The following is a 25,110-nucleotide window of genomic DNA, read 5'->3' as shown; positions in this document are numbered from 1 at the left end:
GTCTCCAGTTTTCACCTGTTCAGCATTTTACTTCCATATGCTAGTTGCATTTCTAATTTTTGCTTGCCAAGGTCTATGGCGCTAGCATTTAATCAATAGCGTAATTAATAGAGACAACCTTGTGATTCAGCAAGTCTAATCATTTAGCCTGTTTCACTGCCTATGTTCATATGAATAATTTAGCAGTTCAGGAATGCTATGAACGGACTGGATTAAAAGCAGGATGTTTTATTCAACTACCTTTTATTTACAACAGTTCATCTAGGAGGAGGCCAAAATGCTTTACAGATTAAGGTGTGATGAATTTTGCCCCTAATTAGGTACAACTCTCACTCAAAATCAACAGAAATTGCCCAGGCTAAAGTTGCCCGTATTTTCTACATCTCTATGCAATAATTCACCCTATTACCAAACTAAAGCCTGCTCTTGCAAAAACTACCACAGTATTTTACACTAACATTACAAAATAGCTTTTAGGAGGGAAAATGAAGTGTAACTTTTCCCCAACTGAAAACAGATCAGTCTTTAGATCAGATTGTAATTACCTATACCACAATTTGCCCAGAAGCCCAAGGTCTCTTGCTGGGCATCTTTATACAACGAGAAAATAGGGGACACAATCCCATTAACTAGCATCCAGAACTTGGAGTCATCATACAAGAAGGCTGAGACCATCAAATCCAAACTGGACAGAGAGTCTAAAATGAAGTCCTTACTAAGAACAGTTAAATGTCTATCCTTGAGCTAAGGGAAAAAGCAAAGCCAACATATATCCCCTGCATAGTGAATAACGATGAAGAAGCCCCTGGGCTCATAAGTGACTTCTGTTTACTTTGGCCAAAGCATTTTCCATCAGCCTCACTGGGATTGGCACTAAAAGGTCAACGTGTGCATTTGCATAGTGGTGATAGAAGCAAACCCTCCGTTGGATTATTAAACCCTCTTGATATACTGTCGTCTCACCTACCAAGGCATGGCACCATTTTAAAATACAATAGAACAAGACTAAAATTAAATAGCCAAACTTAACAGACAGAGAAGCATTACTAGAAAAGAAATACGGAGGTGTCCAACACAGGAGTGAACTGAGAAAAATCCAATCACAGGAAAAAGCTAGAAAAACTACTCTACATGAAGCATCTGGTTTGCTGTAAAATAAGAGAATAGTGCAGGTTTTCACTGAATTGCATTATTGTTCAATTTCTTCTCTAATAGGATCCAGTTGTTTACATTTATTTATATCCTCTCTATGAACTTTTCAACCTTACTGCCAGGTCCATAGAATTTTTCATTTGAGTACTCTTGATGCTCCATGACTAAAATATGTCTCACCCAAGTCCACTCAGGCTTGGCAAAAAAGAGATTTTTGTAATTTAATTTGAAAAAGTGTTTCAAGTAAAGTGTTTCAAGTTATGGCACACTTCAGTGAAAACAGGCCACAAATCCTTTTATAATGAGATAAGGCTCTAAGACTAGTCCAATTCAAAGGTGTGATGATGCATTAATGCTGATAAGAGGTGCATCACAGCACCATCATAGCCCAATGTGTTTTATGGCAACCTAGGTCCCAACCCTTGATTGGAACGTCTGGTGCTATTTTAATACAAATTATACAACAACGCATTTGTGTGCTACAGCAATACATAAAGGCAAGACAGACATAACATTTCATTCACACACAGTACAACTGGGTGGTTTACAGAATAAAGAACGTGGCCTGCATGAGGAGTTTACAAGCTAGTATTACACACACACAACGCAGTGTTGTCTTCCCGAGACTACCGATAGCTCGTGTCTCTGCAGCTAATTAAAATTTTGTCAAACAGCAGCAATGTCAAATTAACAAGGATCGCATCAGTTTCACTGGTGCGCTTTAGAAACCACACCACAATTTTTGTTTTCCCAATGTGACCCCTAGGAAGACCTTGGAAATAGAGGCTAGGTAGGGAGTAGAGAAGGAGAGACTTATTTGCTCATTTCCACTCCCACACTGCAGAAGACTGAAGGGTAGAATAGCAGAAACTCGGCCAGTAGGATCTGTGTGGGGGAGATGACTTCTTCCAACAATTTCAGAGGCGTGAAGCTTCATATTTATAAAAAAAGATAAAATATGTACTAGCTGGACGCTCATACTAAAGACTGACTCTGCCTAGGGCCTTTAAGGACAACATCCTAGTAGAAATCCCAGCATCCTACCTCTCCCCAGCAGCTGTGCTTCTCATGAAGGCACAAGCCCTGGACTCTGCTAGTGGAGCTACCCCGACCCTTGCATTTCCTACCTCTAGCTAGTAGATTTAGTCCTCCTGCTAGTAATTCCTGGGTACATTTTCCCAAGACTTATAAATAAACAAGTAGCAGCAAATTTTAAGTGGCCGAAATTTCCAAGGATAACACATAAATTGCACCTGCAAGATCTGCACACCCGATGGGCAACAATGCACGTGCTCAGTAGGCTTGGCAGCCTCCTTCCCTCATCTCTGGGGAACTGTCACTAGGAGGATCTTGTTGGGAAAACTATGGAAGCTTCCAGACCCATGTCTCACTCCCCAAAGCAGCCAGTGCCAGCTACAACAGAAGGCACCACATGGGTTAAGTCGGGGTCTTCCAACTCTTTATGGATGGAGAGGAACCTGCCTGAGGCATGTGGCTAAGCAGTCTCCCATCCTCTCTGAACAGCAGGAGCCAGAGCAGCTGTCAAAGAGTTGTCACAACCTCCAGAAATCTTCACTTGACTCTGAAAACTTGGGCTCTGGATAGGTTTTTCCTCATTCCCTGTATTGTTACTGGCTTTTGGTCCTATCTACTGCAACTTCTCACCTGCCCCAGCTCATTCCCCTAGTCCAGTGGTTCCCAAACTGGGATTCACGAACCCTGGGGGTTTGCAGAACGTTACAGGGGGTTCGCCAGAAAAATTTCACTAATGGCGGACAGAGGACCCTGGGCATTGGAGACAGCAGGTGGGACCCGGTTGCAGGGCAGACACCCCGAGTCCCAGGGAGAGCGGGGCCAGGCAGTTGGGGCTGGCAGCCTGAGTCCCGGCAGTCAGCAGGGGAGCCGGCAGCCCGAACCCCAGCGCTCCGCAGGGGGCTGACAGCTCAAGCCCCAGGGAGAGCGGGGCCGGGCAGTTGGGGCTGGCAGCCCGAGTCCCAGCGGTCAGCGGGGAGCCGGCAGTAGGAACCCCAGCGCTCTGTGTGGGGTTGGCAGCCCGAGCCCCAGGGAGAGCCGGGCCGGGCAGTTGGGGCCGGCAGCCCAAGCCCTGCCCCCTGTCAGCGGGGAAGCCGGCAGCCCAAACCCCCGCCCGAGTCCCAGGAAGAGCGGGGCCGGGCAGTTGGGGCTGGCAGCCCGAGTCCTGGTGGTCAGCGGGGGAGCTGACAGCCCAAACCCCAGCGCTCCGCGGGGGGCTGGCACCCCGAGCCCCAGGGAGATCGGGGCCAGGCAGTTGGGGCTGGCAGCCCGAGCCCTGCCCCCGTCAGCGGGGGAGTCGGCAGCCCGAATCCCAGCCTGAGCCCTAGGAAATTTAAACTTAAATCCCTGAAAATATTCATTTTTAGGAGGGGGTTCACGAGATTTCACAATTTAGTGAAAGGGGTTCGCGGGCTGTTAAAGTTTGGGAACCACTGCCCTAGTCCAACCTCCCTCCCTTCCTCCTCAGTTCAACCTCATTTCCATACAGTTCTCCTCTCCCTCTGCCATTTCCTCTGTTACTCTCACAATTCCATCCTATCTCCCACCTCAATTCCAATGAGTAATCCCTCCCATCAAAACAAAGACACTAAAATTTAGCTATCACCACCCTGATCAGTTTGCATATATGCTATCACCTTTTCCTCCACCCTTTATCTTTTTAGCCTTTAAGAGTATAAGTGCTTCTGAGCAAGGACCATGTCCCATGTTCTTGGCTGGAAGTTGAAGCTAGACAGATTCAGGTTAGAAATAAGGAGCATATTCTTAACAGTTATGGTAATTAACCATTGGAACAACTTACCACGGGTTCCGGTGGATTCTCCATCACACAAAATCTAAATGAAGATTGGATTTTTTTCTAGACAATAGGCTCTAATAGTCTAATTCAATGACAGCTATTGGACTTGAACCAGGATTTTAACTGAGGGACGTGTTATGCAGGAGGTGAGACTAAATGATCACAATGGTGCCTTCTGGTCTTAAGAAGCTTCAAATCTATGACTTTCAGTGTTTGGACAGTGCCTAGCAAGTTATGGGCATTACCATAATATAAAAATAAATTCCCTGTTTTGCCTACACAGTTGTGAGTTGTGTGTTTGCAATGACTGCTGATATTGCACAAAACTTAATACTCCATCCATGGAAAAGTCTGGCCCTAGATTTTCCAGGATAGGGCAATGCACATGGACATTATAACGTGCAGAGCTGCTTTGACTTCATTACTGGACTGAAACCGTTGTTAAGCTCCACAATAAATAAGCAGCCAACAACTATTGGATAAAGCTTCCTCCCAAATATATAAAACTGGGGTTTTAGTTTAGTTATGGAAGGTTTTTCTCCCCCTCCCCCTGCTGATCTTGATTTTCAAAGAAGTACTTTTTAAGCTAGACAATTAAATAGAATTTCCAAGATGATTCTTAGCAGGGCACCAGCAACTGGAGTTAAACACTAATTAAGCTTCAAGTAAAAATTGAAAAAAAGAGTGGTCTCTTCATTAAACACAACACTTTCATTGCAAAGAAATACATTTAGGATGAGTCATAAGTTTTAGAGGTCTGGAGGTCACAGATGCTAAATGGTCTTACCCAACTGACTGTCCCCTCCTAATTAGAAGATTGGGGGGAAAAAAAAAAAAAACACCTAATCCCATTGTACTCTTATAATTTCATCTCTGACCACAGAAAGACACAGTTCCAGGCAATAGCATTTGTCCAAATGCAACAAAAGGAACTGGGATCAAGGAGCTCCAGAAAAAAAGGAGCGGTGACACAGCAGCAGAGGTCTCAGTTTCCTCCCAGCAAGAAATACTGAACCCAAAAGTATTAGAAGCTGTAAATGAAGTGACTGAAAGTGATGCTGGACCACAGTGAAGACAAGTAATAATAAAAACCCCTGGCAACAAAGAACTGAGAGAGAAAAATCTTGATTAAAATGTAATTCAACTCTGACAATAGTGCATTTAGTCCACAAAGGCATTCTCTGTATGTAGTCAGGGTCAGAACCCATTACTTTAATAAATAAATAATATTTTACTGCTTTTTACCCATTAACACTGCAGAATCAGCACAGCTAAGAATGAGAGTAAGACAGAGTCTATTTCTTTCTTATCTGATTGGAACTTAGTAAACGATTCCATTACACCTGTATAGCAGTGAGGTGGGTTGCCCTGGTATTGCTGAGGGGATAATCTGGCGTACAGAATCTTTTTTCTCATGCATCATCACTAGAAACAAAATCTGGTTTCACTCTCATCCTGGAATCCAAATTTGTGCAGAGCTGGCAGTTAGAAAACAAAAAAGAATTTTTTTAGTTGTGTATGGAAGTCACTGAGACACAATGAATCAAACTCCACGATGCCTTTTACAGATACTTTTCAGAGAAGATCTATTTATAGGAACTATTACTTTAGATGTGATCAGATTAATAAAACTGTCTGTCTGAACTATACTTACGGCTGAGTGAAGTCACGAGTAATGAAGTCTGAACTCTTGAAGAGGAGGAAGATGTCACTGAGGGTTTTACATTTCAGAGAACTATTCATTGCTATCCAATAGGCATCCTAAACAAGAAGGAATTATATCATTTGAAATGCACTTTTACGTGCATTTATCAATAGCTGACATACAACTACAGTAACTCCTCACTTAAAGTCGTCCCAGTTAATGTTGTTTCATTGTTACGTTGCTGATCAATTAGGGAACATGCTCATTTAAAGTTGTGCAATGCTCCCTTCTAATGTCGTTTGGCAGCCGCCTGCTTTGTCCACGGCTTGCAGGAAGAGCAGCCCGTTGCAGCTAGCTGGTGGGGGCTTGGAACCAGGGTGGACCAGCAGCCCCCCTATCAGCACCCCGCTCCCCTAAGTTCCCTGTGCAGCAGCTGCCCAGCAGCTGCCCAGCAGGCTATCAATTGCCCACAGTTCAGCTGTCCCTCCCCCCACTGCCACATGGTGTGTGTCTGTCTGCGATGTTGTCTCCCCTCCCTCCATTCCTGCTGCCTTGTTGAGTGAGAGAGTTAACCCTTGAGGGCTTAGACAATTGCTAGCTCATCATTTAGCAGTAAGGCATTCCCTGGGAAATATCCCACCCTCTGACTCCTCCACCTCAACCAAACTTCACAATCATCATCACTGTGTACCAGTATTAAATTGTTTGTTTAAAACTTATAGAGAGTGTGTGTGTGTATATATATATATAAATAAATAAAATATAGTCTTTTGTCTGGTGAAAAAAATTTCCCTGGAACCTAACCCCCTCATTTACATTAATTCTTATGAGGAAATTGGATTCTCTTAACATCGTTTCGCTTAAAGTCGCATTTTGCAGGAACATAACTACAACGTTAAGTGAGGAGTTACTGTACTGCACACCATTTTGAAGTATGAGTTGACAAGCAGGACTACAAAGATGGACAACCGATTTTGGCAGGAGTTTCTCTTCTCATCATGAACACATGACTCAATTAAGCTATTGTTCTGTGCATGGACATATACTGAAATCAGTGCAAATCAGAATAGGAACAAGTCTTTTCTTCAGTATTTCCAAGCAATTTCCTGGGTCCTTTGGGCAGAAACTCCCTTTAGGAATCTGATAGGAGAACTTTGGGATATGCTAACATTAAGAGTCAAATTTTTAGACATGTTTTAAACTAAAAAGGACAGAATGAAGAACGTATTTTATATCCTGCTAACACAGTAAGTTTAAACAGGCAGCTAGGTTTTATTCTTCTTATTTTTTTGTGGGGGGTGGGAGATGTGATGGGGAGATGGAGAGGAGGGGAGAAGAATTTTTTTTTTTTTTTTTTTTATAAAGACTGATTTTTCTCTAAGCAAAAAATATTGAAGCATGTGAATTATGGAGAAACTACAATAATCAAAGCAGGGGCTGTTGCCTATCAGTAAAAACCTTTTTAGATTATTACATTTAAAATAACCCTTACACTATTCACTGGTATTTTAATCTCATAACACTTTTCTTTGACAAAGAAAAGCAATTAAATTAGCTACATATCTCAGAATTGTCATGGCAAAGTACAGCTAAAGTTCTTGCTAAGCGGTATACCTTTTAGACCTTGATTCTAGACATTTTTATTTTCTCTACAAACCACTAATAAGTGCCTATCAAATGAAGAGAACAGCTGAATGTTTGGAAAGGACATGCATACTGTACCTCTTCCCATATAAATTCCAGCTCATGAAACAGTACCAGGGTGATGCAATGCTGTACTACATCAGGGTGTGCAACTCGACTGCACCAAATTGTACTGCAGAAGCACTCCACTGAGAACTCTGCTACTGCACCAGCCTCCGTCAATGCAGTTACTCTCCTCCCACGTCCCAGATACATCAAAGAGTTGATTACAACAAAGTCTGTTAAAACATTTAGGATGTAATCAGTGTTCTTACCCTTGGAGCACTCCAGTTGAGCTTCGGAAAGATGCTGCCCCCGAGGGAAGTGATAGCTTCTTGAACTTTAAGGGCAAACTCAGGGAATTCTGGTGCCTAAATGGAGAACAGAAGGTAATTCACATTCAATCAGGAAAAAGGTTAGCTTTAGAAATATAATTAAGGATGTAAATTACAGTTGCAATAGATTCATATGCAAATCCAGTATTACCATTCAAAAACCATGAGGCAGGCTCCAAAAATCCTGAGATTTTAAATAAGTTTTTGTTTTCTGGTGCTTAAACCTTTGCAGTTCATGTTTTCATGTTTTCTCTGCAATAATGAGGGCTAGACACTTACTTCTTTTTTTTTTAAATGAAAACAGATTCCTGGGGCTTTAGAAAAAAAAAATTATCACAAGACAGATGATAAAATCATGAGAACTGGCCACACTGCAACTCAAACAAATAAGCAACTTTTAAAGAGACACTTGTAGGTTAAGTCAAGACTATAGATGATAATGAAGTAACATTTGACAAGATTAGAAATTTTCATGCTGGTTTTAGACATTTCAAACAAATGGTCTTTTTTGGGGGTGGGGGAGGCTTTAGACATTCCCCTGAAAAATTTGCAACCCAAATATTGTAGCATTATGCCAAGGTATGAAAGCTAGAAAGTGAAACAATAAACAAAACAGACTGGTCTAATTTCAGTGTTGAAACTGATATAAGTGCAAAAGTAAATAAATCAGTTAAATAACAAGATATGCATCAGATCTTAAAACCTCACAAAACTAAAACTTAATTTATTAGGAATATATAGGTGTGTATATGTTGCATGTGTATATTATATTATATGTGTGTGTGTGTGTGTGTGTGTGTGTGTGTGTGTGTGTGTGTGTATATATATATACGCACTTTTTAATATTTATCACTTAACATGACAACATCCCTGTAGAGAAGAGCAAATCTATATACACAATCCCAGATCCCGATCTCCCAGCTGTTCTGCATCTGAAGTTAATAGGGCTTCATGCAATGTGGCTCCCCCCTGATGGGAAACAGCTTGTAGGGCTGGGGCTGGGGCCTTGAAGACACTCTTCTGTAATATGTGTTAACTTGCACCAAGAGAATAGACTGTGCTGGGAATCTTTGGCTTTGAAAAAGAATGTGATGCTTGTTTAAAAATAAGTGATTTACTGTATAGTAGAACACCAAAAATAGAAAAAAAAAATCCTTCACGATGCTACAAGCACTACTAGTGTGGGTGGCTAGCACAGAGGAAGGAATAAATCTCTGCCCTTCAAAAGAATATCAAAGACTTGTGGACATTTGCCAAAGATTTTTCATCCTGAAGAATAAATAAATGATGTCACAGTAAGCAGTGTTTGGAAAATGCTATTTCCATCAATGTTTATATAAAATGCATCTTAAAAATAACACCTAGGTTAAAGCTAAGATCTTTCTCTTCCTCTCACTGCAAATAAAATCTTACATCCACAAGAATATTTTATCCTTTTTTAGCTTCTCCCAACACGATTTCCCACCAAACCATTTAAAAAAAAATCCCCACTTAAGTGGAATGATTTAAGTTGTACTTGGCTTCATATGTTCTGAGTTTTTACTTACCGCACTTTTTAGTTTTCAAAAGGAACCACACTTGAAGTTCCTCCCTCCCAACCCTGCCCCCAAAAACCTGAACAAGCAATTTTTTGCACCATCAAGTTACTTTTCAAGGTCCCCTCCGTGACTTTCACCGAGGGATAGCTGGCAACACTGATGCTCTGTCACTTTGTGGGCATGCAGTCTGATCAGCATGAAGGTGCTGGGAGGTGATGGGACATGCTCAGTGTAGATGGCATCTTCTGAGCATTTAGCAGCCAAAATCTAACGAGTCTCAACTGAGCATTTGCGAACTGCGATTTTCAGAGACTCAGAATGCCAAATTCAGGCAGCAAAGGCCGTATTCTGGAACTAGGGCAAAACTGGTCATATTTCATGTCCCTGCTCCAATGCACGGTAATGTTAGAAATTCGCAATAAAAATGATTGTACACATTTTGTTTAACGTGAGCAAAACACATTAGTCCCTAACCTTGTTGTGAAAAATTGCTGAGCAGTTCCATTGTACTAGGAACCATACCAAAACAATACAAAATAAGTCCTTGCCCCAGAGAGCTCACAACCTAGGAGAAAATTAGATCATCCAGAATCTTTAAAAGAAATTAGGAACTGATGGACTGAAACCAGCTTCAAAAAATCAACTTTGCAAAGACCAGCTCTTTTTGCAGAACTCATGCTGTGAACTAGTCAGACACCAAAAGAAGTCTTTTAAACCCATTTTTCCTGTGTTTTCTAAATGTCAGAGCACTCACGCTGCTTTTATAACCATTAGTACAGCATCACTGCCTTGGTCATATAGTCATAGAATTTAAGGCCAGAAGAGACCACTGGATCATCTAGTCTGACCCGATGTATATCACAAGCCACCACCACCACCCACACACTAAACCCAACAACTGAAATTAGACCAAAGTACACCTCTACCCCAATATAACGCGACCCGATATAACACAAATCCAGATATAACACGGTAAAGCAGTGCTCCGGGGGGGCGGGGCTGCACACTCCGGCGGATCAAAGCAAGTTCGATATAATGCGGTTTCACCTATAACGCAGTAAGATTTTTTGGCTCACAAGGAAAGTGTTATATCGGGGTAGAGGTGTATTACAGCCCTCAGGGGACTAAACTGTTATGCGCCACACGCAGAGAAAAGGAGTGACTCAGGCACACCAGTGCCTGAGGCCCCTGAAATGGCAGGGAATTAAGTGGGAGTGGGATATATCCAGATGATTCTGGCAAGTGACCCACAGCCACATGCTGCTGAGAAAGGCAAAACCACCCCAAGTAGAATGGCAGGCCAGTGCTGGGGAAGCTTGTGTTGGCAATGTGCCTGTGCTGTATAGTGCCTGGTCTGTGAACAGAGGACTGAATTCTATCGGGCTGTCAATCTGGCCCCTTTTACCAGCATTCAATCTGATCTTTACTGTCATTAAGTACATGTGAGATGTCTGTCTAGAGCCTTTCCATTTTAATACATCCCTGCACAAATGGATTTCTTTGTGAGGTTTATGCAGCTGGCTTTTCTATGTAGTTAAATTCTCTGTCACGCATTTCTTAAGTGTTCCTAGTGGCCATGACAGCCACTGCTGCAGGGCACTAAGTAAGGTTCAGAATGTAGATTATGAGCCAAGTAAATATGTTATTTTCACTGAATCTGAAAAAGATAGTTTACTTTGTACATGTGATGGATTTTCTTAATAGTTTTTCTTTTAAAATACTTTTGACATTTGAGAAGGCACTTTGTGTTCTACACATACACTTTGTTTAAAAAACAGACATTATTTCAACACTGTAATTACTAGGGCTATCACGCGATTAAAAAAGTTAATTGCACGATTAAAAAACTTAATGATGATCACAGCACCTTGGAGGGGCTTGCTGCTGGTCACTAACAAGGCATTGAGAGAGACAGCCAGGCTGGAGAGAGTTAAGGGGGCACAGGAGTCCCACAGTCCCAGGCTACACCCTGGGGGGATCCCATCACAGTTTGTCTTAGTGATTGGCTGAACAAGAAGTAGGACTGAGTGGACTTGTAGGCTCTGAAGTTTTACATTATTTTGTTTTTGAGTGCAGTTATGTAACTAACAAAGAATCTACATTTGTAAGTTGCACTTTCACAACAAAGAGATTGCACTACAGTACTTGTATGAGGTGAATTGAAAAATATTATTTCTTTTATCAGAGGGGTAGCCGTGTTAGTCTGTATCCACAAAAACAACAAGGAGTCTGGTGGCACCTTAAGGACTAACAGATTTATTTGGGCATAAGCTTTCGTAGGTAAAAAACCCCACTTCTTCAGATGCACGGAGTGAAAATTACAGATACAAGCATAAATATACTGGCACATGAAGAAAATAGCTACCAGCTATTTGGACTCTCTCCCTTCAGACCCTACGCTATGGGCACTCCTTGCTATCTTCGAGACACCACTGACTTCCCGTGGAAACTACAATGCATTGATGATCTTCCTGAAAACACCATCCTGGCCACCATGGATGTAGAAGCTCTTTACACCAATATTCCACATGGGGATGGACTACAAGCTCTCAGGAACAGTATCCCTGATGAGGCCACCGCACACCTGGTGCTGAGCTCTGTGACTTTGTCCTCACCCACAACCATTTCAGATTTGGGGACAACTTATACCTTCAAGTCAGCGGCACTGCTATGGGTACCCGCATGGCCCCACAGTATACCAACATTTTTATGGCTGACTTGGAACAACGCTTCCTCAGCTCTCGTCCCCTAGTGCCCCTCCTCTACTTGCGCTACACTGATGACATCTTCATCAAATGGACCCACGGGAAGGAGGCCCTTGAAGAATTCCACCTGGACCTCAACAATTTCCACGCCACCATCAACCTCAGCCTGGACCAGTCCACACAAGAGATCCACTTCCTGGACACTACAGTGAAAATAAGTGATGGTCACATAAACACCACCCTATACTGGAAACCTACTGACTGCTATACTTACCTACATGCCTCCAGCTTCCATCCAAGACACATCACACGATCCATTGTCTACAGCCAAGCCCTAAGATACAACCGCATTTGCTCCAATCCCTCAGACCGAGACAGACACCTACAAGATCTTTATCAAGCATTTTTAAAACTACAATACCCACCTGGGGAAGTGAGGAAACAGATTGACAGAGCGAGACCCAGAAGTCACCTACTACAGGACAGGCCCAGCCCAACAAGGAAAATAACAGAACACCACTGGCCATCACGTATAGCCCCCAGCTAAAACTTCTCCAGCACATCATCAACGATCTACAACCTATCCTGGAAAACGATCCCTCACTCTCACAGACCTTGGGAGACAGGCCAGTCCTCGCTTACACACAGCCCCCCAACCTGAAGCAAATACTGACCAGGAACTACACACCACACCACAGAATCACTAACCCAGGAACCAATCCCTGTAACAAACCCCGTTGCCTACTCTGTCCCCATATCTACTCTAGCAACACCATCAGAGGACCCAACCACATCAGCCACACCATCAGGAGCTCATTCACCTGCACATCTACTAATGTGATATATGCCATCGTGTGCCAGCAACACCCCTCTGCCATGTACATTGGCCAAACCGGACAGTCTCTACGTAAAAGAATAAATGGACACAAATCAGACATCAGGAATGGTAACATACAAAAACCAGTAGGAGAACACTTCAATCTCCCTGGACATTCAATAACAGATTTAAAAATAGCCACTCTTCAACAACAACAAAACTTCAAAAACAGACTTCAAAGAGAAACGGCAGAGCTACAATTCATTTGCAAATTTAACACCATTAATTTGGGATTGAATAGGGACTGGGAGTGGCTGGCTCACTACAAAAGCAATTTTCCCTCTCTTGGTATTGACACCTCCTCATCAATTATTGGGAGTGGACCACATCCACCCTGACTGAATTGGCCTTGTCAACACTGGTTCTCCACTTGTAAGGTAACTCCCTTCTCTTCCTGTGCCAGTATATTTATGCTTGTATCTGTAATTTTTACTCCATGCATCTGAAGAGGTGGGTTTTTTACCCACGAAAGCTTATGCCCAAATAAATCTGTTAGTCTTTAAGGTGCCACCAGACTCCTCATTATTTCTTTTGTTTATCATTTTTACAGTGCAAATATTTGTAATAAAAAATAATATACACTGATTTCAATTACAACACAGAATACAATATATATGAAAATGTAGAAAAATATCCAAAATATTTAATAAATTTCAGTTGGTATTCTATTGTTTAACAGTGCGATTAAAACTGTGATTAGTCGCAATTAATTTTTTTAAGTTTATCGTGCGAGTTAACTGCGATTAATTGACAGCCCTAGTAATTACATCAGAAAGACATATTTTAAAAGAGCATATAAAAATCAGTGATTTGTTCAAGACATATAAATCTCCTAAAACATCATGAGGGGCAGAGAGGAAAAACCAAAAGTATACACATGGGAGGTAAAATCCTGGTCCCACTGAGTTCAATGGAGAATTGCCATTGACTTCAACTGGGCCAGGATTTTACTCACTAAGTTTTCATATAACTCGGATCTTGAACATCCTTAATAAATGTACAAAAATTAATCAGTTTTACTTTAAGTAGCATAAAGAATCATAGTTATACAATCAAAACATCTTAATACTGAAACAGAAAAGGCAACATCCAAACCATTAACCCTGCTGCCTCATTTATATAATATAAGCTTTTCTACAAATATTAATCCTTTGATTTATTCTGATGGAGCCTCTTGTAACTGTAACCCAAATAGAGCAACTAAGGTGATGAACTCCATAGCCTGGAAATGATGCTTGGCTGGTCTAAGCTGGCATAGTTTCACTGAAGTCAGTGGAGTTACACCAACTTGGATACAGCACTTTTTGAATGTACTTTCTTTGATTGTAATTATGAGATCTGATTCAACAGCCAGACATTATTTGCACAGCACTGTAAACAAAACATGACACTTTACAAAGGTAAAATGCAACGAACAACACACAAAATCCCTGGTCTGAACAATTTACAATCTAAGGCACCAATTTGAAAAAGACACAGGTGTGTAAGTAGCTCCACTGAAATCAACAGACACTACTCACAAGTGTAAAGTTAAACACATGTGTAAGTCTCTATTGATTCAAAATGCAAAGCTGTAAACTCTAAGTAAACATATAAGCTATTTGTGGCACCTTAGAGACTAACAAATTTATTAGAGCATAAGCTTTCGTGGGCTACAACCCACTTGTAGCCCATGAAAGCTTATGCTCTAATAAATTTGTTAGTCTCTAAGGTGCCACAAGTATTCCTGTTCTTTTTGCGGATACAGACTAACACGGCTGCTACTCTGAAACCTGTCATATAAGCTATTGAGAGTCCAGGACACGTGTTTGTACAGTGCTTAGTATAATTACTCTTGGGGGGAATTCTGCGCCACTGCGTGCACACATATTTCATGTGCCATGCATATTTTTAATTATTATTATTATTTTACAGAAAATAGCTTCTGCTGAAAAGTTGCTGCCCACCAGAGGGTGCTAAGGCGCTAGAATACAGCAGCCGCTCCTGGCAAGTCCCAGCTATGATAGGGAAGAGAAAGAGCCTGCGTTCTTCACAGTGCCTGTTGGACCAGGTCAGGAGACAGGAGATATGGGGAGTCAGACAGCGTGGGGCTGCTGGGGGGTCAGACAGGGGCTCATAAGGGCTAGTGGGGGAGGACAGACTAGGGCAGGGGCTGAATGGGAGTGGAGGCGCAGGGCCACAGGGGGGAGGTAGATGCAGAGCCACACGGGCAGAGGGGGGTGCAGAGCTACAGAGGGAAGGCTCAGTGGGGGGCACAGAGACATGGGGACAGGGGGTGCAGAGCTATAGGAGGAAGGGGGATGGCTGTGTGGGGGCACAGACACATGGGGACAGGTACACATGTATATGAGGGGAGGAGAATGGCTGAGGGGGGTGCCTGGGACACATTGGTAGAGGGGGAGGGGTTGCAGAGCTACAGGGGGAACGGGACTGGCTGAGTGGGGGCACAGAGACACATGGGGACGGGGTGCACGGACACATGGGGACAGGGTGCACGGACACATGGGGACAGGGGGAGAGAGTGTCTGAGTGGGGGTGGAGGGACACATGGGAGTGCAGGGTCACATGGGGACAGGAGCAGATGTGCCTGACTGAATGGGAGGGGCTAGGGGTCAGCCAGGATCTGCCTGGGGGATGCTCCCTAATAATCCCTCCCCACCACCATGCCCAGAAAAACCTGTTCCATACTTTTCCTACCCATACCCAACAAACCTTCAAGGTCATACTCAGGCTCCTTCTCAGCAATTACTTCCCTCTCCCTCAGCTCCTCCGATACCCCTGAATCACCCAAGGCTTTGCACTGCTTCTGAGAGGTGCGGAAAATATGGTTCTGTACTGTAGTTTAAATGAATTATTACTCAAAGTTCTGTATTAATATCCATAGTAAGGAATCTATTTGTCAAAAAACATTTCCTGAATCTTTTTTGTTGTCTATATTGTTAGAGACATACTTTCTGACAGGTACTGATATAACGCGACCCGATATAACACGAATTTGGATATAACGCAGTAAAGCAGTGCTCTGGGGGGGTGGGGGAGGCTGCGCACTCCGGCAGATCAAAGCAAGTTCGATATAACGCGGTTTCACCTATAACGCAGTAAGATTTTTTGGCTCCCGAGAACAGCGTTATATCAGGGTACAGGTGTATTTAGAAATAAGTTACCAAAATAATTGAAACTGGTGTCAAATAACACAACATAATCACAAATAAAATATGCAGAATTTTAAAATATTGTGTGCAGAATTTTTAATTTTTTGGCACAGAATCCCCCAGGAGTAAACAATGGAGCCACAAAACTGATCAAAACACTTTGGCTCTACCACATCAATAAGATGGATGGGCATGGCACAGATGATAGGCAAAAAGGGGTGCAACTACATTAATATTTGTGGAATAAATGGACTTTTCAGAAGTGATTTGGAAGAGGAGAGGGAGGGGGCTTGGTTCAGGGTAGTCAGGATCCTGTTTCAAGAGCAGGGGGCTGCACAAAAAGGATGCAAAGACAGGAGAAGGAAAAAATGACAATTTGAGCAGATAGTAGGAAAGGGACATAGGAGGAAATAATGGCAAAGGTGTAGGAGAGTGGAGTTGCGGAGAGCTCTGAAAGCAGAAAGCTACAGGGCCTTCATCTCTTCTGCCTAAGGTTTGATTATGTAATTGGGGAGACATGTTGGAAGTGGCAAGAATGAAAGATGGCTATATTTAGTGCTGAACTTCAGTTCATTTCCTATAGCCTGGTGAGAGTCAGATCCTTAAACACTGGCCCATTTTTATTTTTGATTATCCAAAAAGGAAGCAATAACAACTTGATTTTCATATTGCAATTTAAATAAGTTTCCGGTCACTGGTGTGTTTTGGACAAAAAGTGAGATTCCACCAGGTTCTATAATGAGAAACATCCACCCTGCTACAAATCTGGAATGGCCTGATACATGTTAATTGTAACAATGGGTAAATTTAACCTTCTGAAAATGAGCTTAATTCTCAGATTACAGAAAGAATAATGTGGACAAAATCCCATGTTTTTAGGTACATAAATCATCCTTACCGTAAGTGTTGTGGTATTCTCATCATCTGACCACTAAATGAAAGAGGAATAGAACAATTTTTAATGGTTTCTTGGATGTCCTAGCATATTTATTATTTATGTAACACCATAAATCTACATAACATTGTACAATAGGTAAAACATGCCAAACAAATCCAGTTTCTGTCCTGGAGATCTTGTATCATAAAGACGAGAGTGGGTACAGCACCCAACATATAGAGAGGTGCAGTTTTTGTAGACAGAACACTTGTCTACACAGTGAGTTAGCATGCAGTAAGCCAGAGTGTGAATTTACAGCGCACCAGTATGCTGCACACTAACCTGATGTGTAGGCCCTGCTACAGTGCAGTGAAAGTCCCAGAGCATGCTGGGTTTCTGAGCCACCCCCCGGAACTTTCACTGCGGTGTAACAGAATTCACACAGCGAGTTAGTGTGCAGCAGGCTGTCATGCTGTAGAGTCATACCCCGGCTTGCCACACACTAACTCACCATGTAGACAAGACCTAATAAAAATAATGGTCTAAATGAAAAAGGGAGAGGCAGAACAGTTCAGGTAGTATGAGGCTATGAAAAGCCATGCACAGCACAAAACCTTGGGTTTAGCATCAGTATCACCGTCCTTAACTGTAGAAATAAGCCTTGAAGTCGTCTTTGCAAATTACAACCAGAACATGACAGAGAAGCAAGCCAAGGAGATGTGCAGAGTAAAGCTTGGCACAGCTGTCCCAGCCTAAATCTTGTCCCAATTCCCACCACTTCTCAGTTCTAGACCAATGGTTAGCTAACTTCGCTTCAATTCTTTTTCTCTTCAAGAGCTTACATTGTTTTTCCCAGGGTGCCTCCTTTGCCTGGAATGTCCTCCTGATCCTGTTTGGTACACAGCCTCTCTTTGTTCCTTCAAATGCCCCCTGTAAAACCCACTTCTTTCCACAGTCTCTCCACTGTTTCCTTCTGAGCCTAACAAAACCAATTAATAAAGAAACTAATAAGATATGTGCCTTGTGAGAAACAAATATAATAGCAATATTTTATGCAAACTTTCCTCCCTCCCTGAAGTCAGGATGTATCTAACCCAGGGATCGGCAACCTTTGGCATGCGGCCCATGAGGGAAATCCGCTGGCGGGCCAGGATGGTTTGTAATACCGGCAGTGTCCGCAGGTTCGGCTAATCGCAGCTCCAACCGCGGCCAGTGGGAGCTGCGATCGGCCAAACCTGCGGACGCTGCAGGTTAACAAACCCTCCCGGCCCGCCAGCGGATTTCCCTCACGGGCCGTGTGCCAAAGGTTGCCGATCCCTGATCTAAACTAAGTTTTAAGTTCCTCACAGCAGGGACCATGTTTTTATTATTCTGTAAAGTGCTATGCCTCCCTAAAGATCTCTACAGATGTGGTAAGTATTAATACATTTACTTTGTAAGACACTTCACACAAGTTTTATTACATTTTGTACCAACCTGTATTTCCTCTGCCTGATCATCATCACTGTCTTCCTGAGAACATGTTGGGGGATCATCCCTGAAACAAAAGTTAGAGAGGGGGGGGGAAAAAAGCTCTTAGAAATCTTGAGTATCGAGAGTTTGATTTTGACAGAACACTTTGGACTTCCACCATAACTGCCAGCTAAAGATCTCAAAGTGCTTTTATAAGTGGATGAATTAAGTCTCACAATACACTGTGATGCAGTTACAGTGAGTCAGTGGCAAAGCCAAGAATAGAAGACAGATCTCCCAAGTCCAGTGCCCTAGTCACAAAATCATTCTGCTTTTTTGTCAGCATATTACTTTCACTTCTGAAACCATTCAAACTCATTGAATATTTTGTGACTCATTTTATTCAGATTTTTATACCACAGCCATCAACATGGTAAGTGCCCTCCCAGCAGTGCATTAAATGAGGTAACTAGAAAACCACAGGATTGATGCTGCTCCTCTCCCCGGGGGAAAACTGGGAGCTTTTAACTTTGCTTGTGTGTTTTTGTAGGCAAGGTCAAAGAGGCAGGCCTTGCACATGGAGGAGAAGTTGAGGTTTTTAATGGTTCTTAGATATTATTGGAATTGATTCCACAGTCTCAGACCACCGCTTGAGAAAGTTCTGTCCCCTTACAAACAAGCTGGACTGTTGGTGCTTCGTTGTGCCAAGTGAGTGGAGTGGTTGACCACAATCTTCATCTTAGAGCTTTAGGTGATTTCTCAGGGTATGGCTACACCCAGCCGCTAGTTCGGCGGCTGGGAATCGAAGTTCTGGGTCTTGTCTGGACGCGATAAGTCGAACCAGGAAGTGATCACCGTCGACTGTGGTACTCCAGCTAGACGAGAGGAGTACCGCGGAGTCGACGGGGGACCCTGCCTGCCGCGTGTGGACCGAGGTAAGTTCGAACTAAGGTACTTCGAACTTCAGCTACGTTATTCACGTAGCTGAAGTTGCGTACCTTAGTTCGAATTGGGGGGTAAGTGTAGACCAAGCCTTAGGTTCCTTGGCCCATAACACTGAGCACCTCAAGGGAAAGGACTGAGTCCATGACTATGACTCCATATTCTGTGGGAAGTCAGTGTAGCAAGCAGGACAGGTTTGATGTTTGCCATGCTGCTAATGAGACAGTGTTACTGGAGAGCAAAAACTGCAAGCAGCTAAGGCCTGGTCTATACCTAAAACTTAGGTCTATCTCGCTACGTTGACTCAGGTGTGTGATTTTTCACCCCCAGAGAGATGTAGTTAAGCCGACTTAAGCCCTGGTATAGACACCATTATGTCAATGGAAGAATTCTTCTGTGGACCTAGTCACCACCTCTCAAAGGGGTGGATTTACTACAGCGACAGAAAAACCCCTTCCATTGCTGTAGCAAGTATCTACATTGTAGCTGTACCACTGTAGCACCTGTAGTATAGACAGAGTTTCTGCTGTTCATCAAAGTCATTGACAAAGATACTATGGAGCAAACTACAATTCAGCTCTGCAGAACTAGGATTCAGATGCTGATTCATCCAGGTTTAAAAGCAAAACTAATCGTGATTGAGAGAAGATGATGTCTAAAACACGTGTGTTTGCTTTCTAGAGAATTCACCTTCCGGAAAGACTGGACTTTATACAGGATTGTATGTTTAAAGACACTTAAAAATCAAATTAGGCAGCAGTATATGACAACCTCTCCATTGAACACAGTGGATGCTGCTCATGTCCAGCGACTGCATAATCAGACCTTGAGTCTTAGATTTTCAGAAACTTGGCCATAAATTGAATAATAGCTGCTAAGTTGATTTACATAATGATGCAGGATCAGAGGGAAGATACAGGCCCTTCCTAGCCATAAAAGTTTGATGATAACTCTAATTTCCTATACATATCTTTTAGAAAACCTTTCAAATTTGGGGGAAAAAATAATATGGTTTCATCTTTTTAAAATATTTTAATTCACACTCCCTCACTGTGACTTTACTCCTGGGGAAATTCTGCGCACATTTTAAAATTCTGCAAAATTCTACATATTTTATTTGTCAAAATAACACAATATCATCACACTAGTTACAATTATTTTGGCAATTTATTTCAAAATACCTGTCAGCAAGTATGTCTGTAACAATACAGACAACAAAAAAGATTGAGGAAACGCTTTTTGACAAAGATTCCTTACTAGGCTTATTAATACAGAACTCTTGAGTAATAATTCATTTAAACTACAATCACAGGGGCCAGCTTCCTCATTTCCTGGGGGGTGATCAACCCCCGCTCTGCCCCAGGCCACACCCCCACTCCACCCCTTCCCCCAAGGCCCCACCCCTCCCCGCCTCTTCCCGCCCCTGAACATGCCCTGCCCTCACTCCACCCCCTCCCCCCAGCGCCTCCCACACACCACTGAACAAATGATCTGCGGAGGGCAGGAGGCACTGGGAGGGAGGGGGAGGAGCCGATCGACATGGACACTGGCGGGCGGGAGGCATTGGTGGGGAGAAGGAGGAAGAGCTGATCGGCGGGCCCCTATGGGTGCTGAGCACCCACTATTTTTTTTCTGTGGGTGCTCCAATGCCAGAGCACCCACTGAGTCGGCGCCCATGACGACAATACAGAAACATATTTCTCAGACCCCTCAGAAGCAGTGCAAAGATTTGTGGGAGTCAGGAGTAACAGAAGAGCTGAAGGAGAGGGAAACAATTTCTGGGAAGGAGCCTGGGAGTGAACCTGTGGGGTTGTTGGGTATGGGTGAAAGAAATATGGAACAGTGGTTTTTTGGCGGGGAGGGGGGATTGTTAGGGAGCCTCCTCCATGCAGAATTTGGCTGAACCCTAGCCTCTCCCATTCAGTCAGGCACATCTGCCCCTGTCCCCATGTGTCCCATACCCCTGCCCCTGTCCTCGTGTGGCCCTGCACTCCCCTGCTCTCCGTTCCCATGTGGCCCTACACCCCTATTCCCATTCAGCCCCTGCCCCAGTTTGTCCCCCACCACTAGCCCTTCTGAACTCCAGTGTATGTGATCCCCCAGCAGCCCTGTGTGCCCACCCATATCCCATGCCTTCTAACCTGGCCCTGCAGGCTGGGCACTGTGAGCAATGCAGACAGCTGCTGTTTGCTACTGCTGGTGAGCTAGCTGCTCTCTGTTCTGGTGCCTCAGCAGCCCCTGGTGGGCATAACTGCAGTGCCTCTGGTGGAATGTATTTTTCGCAGAGGAAAAAAAAATCTGCGGGGGACATGAATTCTGCATATGCGCAATGGTGCAGAATTCCCCCAGTAGGATGACTTTCTAGAAATGCACCACAACTTTCTGATCTACATCTCTTAATCATTAGGTCTGCAACAAAGGCAAAGTACTAACTAGGAAATTATAGAACAAGGACTGACTTCTGAATGTGGGTATTACCAAGATTTATGCATACAATAAATCACTTTACAAAGAAGCAGCAGGGAGAGACTAACAGGAGATCAAGAAGCAAATGTACGTCTCTGCCCATTGTTTCTCTAATATATCTGCCCCATCCTACTCCACCATCAAATAATCACCATCATGGCATTGACACAGGAGATTGTCTGGTCCATATGGACTAATAGTTCTGCTTAAAGTCAACCTTAATCATAAGGCAGCCTAAGTAGCCTTATTCTTTTGTGGACTCCCATCTCATACTAAGGGCATGGCTACACTTGCAGATGTAGAGCACTGTGAGTTAAACCAGCCCTCGGAGAGCGCAGTAGGGAAAGCACTGCTGTCTGTCCACACTGACAGCTTCAAGCGCACTGGCGTGGCCACATTTGCAGCGGCATTGGGAGCAGTGCATTATGGGTAGCTATCCCAGCATGCAAGTGACTGCAACGTGCTTTTCAAATGGGGGGGTGGGGTGAAGTGTGACAGGGAGTGTGTTCTGTGTATGTGGGGGGGAGAGAGTGGGTTTTTGGGGTGCTGAGAGTGTGTCAGCATGCTGTCTTGTAAGTTCAGACCCCCCTCCCCTCCCCTGCCTCTCTCTCACTCACTCAAAGCAAACAGTAAATGTTTGCTTTTTCTCTGTGCTGATAAGCAGCCAGCTTCTCCGAAACGGAGCTTTGAAAGGGCATTTCCGCATTCCTGCAGACGATTTCACAACAATGACAAGAGTGGCCACTTGACTTAAGGGGATTATGGGACGTTTCCGGAGGCTGATCACAGCGCAGTAATGCAACACCTTGTTCACACTGGTGCTGCGGCGCTCCAGCGGGGGCGCAGCAAACGTTATTCCACTCGCCCAGGTGGAGTACCAGCAGCGCTGTAGCCGCGAAGTCAGAGTGCTCTACGAACCTTGCCAGTGTGGATGGGGAGTGAGCTAGGGCGCCCGGGGCTGCTTTATTGTGCTGTAACTAGCAAGGGTAGCCAAGGCCTAAGTCTCCTTACTACAACTCCTAGGCCTACCAGATCTCCTACTTAATCTGGGGGCCAGAGAGGGAACAAATTCATGGCCTGATTTCCCCTCTTCCACATGCTTCTCGCCATTTTGGGGAACTATGGCTAGCTGTATATTTAATGGATTCTCCAGTGTTAACCTCCTTCCAGATACAGCCATGCTATCTGATTTCATTACTTTGAATACAACATGATTGGGTTAACCTAAAGGCTTAGCTGGAAGAGCAATGACCTGCTGTGTGGAAAACTCATTCTTGTGCCTCAGGAGAGGCAACATTCCCAACTTCTGCAAGGGAGGGTATAGCACCCTTTGTTACTCCCTATCAGGATGGAAATTAAATTAAAGCAACTGAAATCACTGATTTTAATCATGATTTAAATTAGCAACCAGGAAACTTTTACTGAAATAATTGATTTTAATTGTGTTTTATATTTGCATTTTTAAATTATTTTCCTAAAGAAAGGTTGATTCTCATTAGTTGGTAACCATTAAAATACGTCATTTGCAACTTGCCTTTACACAAATGTGTTACTTCTTTGTGCCAAACAAGAGGATACAATATCTATGCACATTTATTTATGAATAAAGGTAAGTTAAGATATATAGTTGCTTATTCTTAATCTTTTACATTTTTATATTGGAAAATGATAAATTATACATTTCTTATTTACTAAATGATTGATTTTTCACTTGTGATTTGAGTCAAGCTTATTTTGGACGGACATTCAAATTTAATTCAGAATGCACAAAAGAGCATTTCATTTTTGTGCTGGACATACAAGAAAAAAATAATCAAAATATGTTTTTCATTTAAAATCAACTGATTTATTAAAAAAAGGAATTAGGATCTGTAATTAGTGAATTTAATTGTTTCTGGTGACCATGTCCTTCAAGATTTTAGAACTAGATGATGTCATCCTCTCAATCCTAGTTTTTATTTATAGATCAGAAGAGGAAACAAGCTTCCCTGCTTCTTCCAACTCCCAACTGGTTTCTTAATTTTGAATCAACTAGTCATTTAACTAAATTAGTTGAATAAACTAAAATGAAGAAAATATTCTCTCTAAACTTGCAAAAGAGGCTACTGTTGTCAAAAGTTGGTTTAGTACTTCAAACTCTAGTTCCAGGTGCTTAACCAGTAACTTCCACTGGTTCAGTGGTCTGACTTTCTTTAAAACTTGACAGCAAACAAGTACTACTTAATTTAAATGATTTTAACAGATTATATAAATTTAGGCCTGAATATAGGTTGTCATTTTCAAATTTAATTTTAAAAGGATTTATTAAAAAAATAAACCTGTATTTAATTGATTTTTATCCACCTTATATTATCAAATATATGCAGATGAACTAAGTATAGGGAGACAAAATTTAATATTTGAAAAATACTTATTTTTACCTTCCTGAAACTACCAGAGTTCCATCATCCAGCAAATAATCCTTCACATTCTGTGGCAGTGGAAGTATAGCACTGAACAAACAAAAGGCAGAAAAATTATTAGAATAATTAAGGCTAAAGAAACTAAAAAATCCCAACATTCCATGTCCCTTTAATTCTGTGGAAGAAACACACACAGAAACACACGGACATGAACACAGTTGTTGTGTTCTATCCCAATCTTATGCTCTCCCCCCCCCCCACCCCTAAAAAGCAAACCAACACACAAAAACACTTTTTCCTTAGATGGGGGGGGGGGGGCACAAAGAGAAGAATAAAGAGGAGAATAAAAGTGCACAAAGGATTTCTTTAAATGAAACATTTGCTATGCAATTCATTTTGTAACTGTATTCCTCAACCATCAAAAGGTGTAAGCTCCATGCCCTGCCTCCACACCCTCCCCAGCCCTCAATGCTCCCCCCTACACTCTCACCGCAGCCCCCATGCACTGCACTCCTCTCATACCAGTCTCTCAGTAGGTGTTCCTAACCCTCTAACTGCCAGATGCTAGAACTGGAGAACAGGGGATGGATCATTGGATACATTGCCCTGTTCTGTTCATTTCCTTTGAAACACTGGACACTAGCAACCACTGTCAGAAGACAGGATACTGGGCTAGATGGACCATTGGTCTAACCCAGAATAGCCATCCTTGTGCACATGCCCTCCCCATCCACCCCAGCCCAGCTCAGCTCCTCCGTGCCCTGCCCCCACACCAGCTTCTGCATGTTCTCACCCTCAGCGCAGCTCTTCCATATCCTGCTCCCCGCCAGCCCCTCCATGCCCTGACCCCACACCCCCTCCCCCGGCCCAGCCCCTCCAGGCCCTGCCCTCACGCCCACTCCCAGCCCCTCCGGGCCCTGCCCTCACGCCCACTCCCAGCCCCTCCGGGCCCTGCCCCCACGCCCACTCCCCTGGCCCAGCCCCTCCATGCCCTGACCCCACACCCCCTCCCCCGGCCCAGCCCCTCCAGGCCCTGCCCTCACGCCCGCTCCCC

General features: G+C 43.3%; 1 protein-coding gene across 1 annotated transcript in view; it reads right to left on the bottom strand.

Annotated features, from left to right (window-relative positions):
• The window catches only part of CDC123 (cell division cycle 123), a 75,778-nt gene extending 51,528 nt beyond the window's left edge, over positions 1 to 24,250 (bottom strand). Inside the window, exons 1-5 of the mRNA XM_029910812.1 lie at positions 24,075 to 24,250; positions 18,271 to 18,331; positions 16,816 to 16,848; positions 7,586 to 7,681; positions 5,637 to 5,743 (exon numbers count right to left, since the gene is read on the bottom strand). Of these exons, the coding sequence (XP_029766672.1) occupies positions 5,637 to 5,743; positions 7,586 to 7,681; positions 16,816 to 16,848; positions 18,271 to 18,331; positions 24,075 to 24,214 (437 nt within the window). The 5' untranslated portion in view covers positions 24,215 to 24,250. The remainder of the gene's footprint in view (positions 1 to 5,636; positions 5,744 to 7,585; positions 7,682 to 16,815; positions 16,849 to 18,270; positions 18,332 to 24,074) is intronic.
• Between the last annotated feature and the right edge of the window lie 860 nt (positions 24,251 to 25,110).

The sequence above is a fragment of the Terrapene carolina genome, unplaced genomic scaffold, assembly GCF_002925995.2.
Source record: "Terrapene carolina triunguis isolate 2854851 unplaced genomic scaffold, T_m_triunguis-2.0 Scaffold68, whole genome shotgun sequence".
NCBI lineage: Eukaryota > Metazoa > Chordata > Testudines > Emydidae > Terrapene > Terrapene triunguis.
Note: the sequence above shows the minus strand (reverse complement) of the source record. Positions and strands in the feature narration are given on the sequence as shown.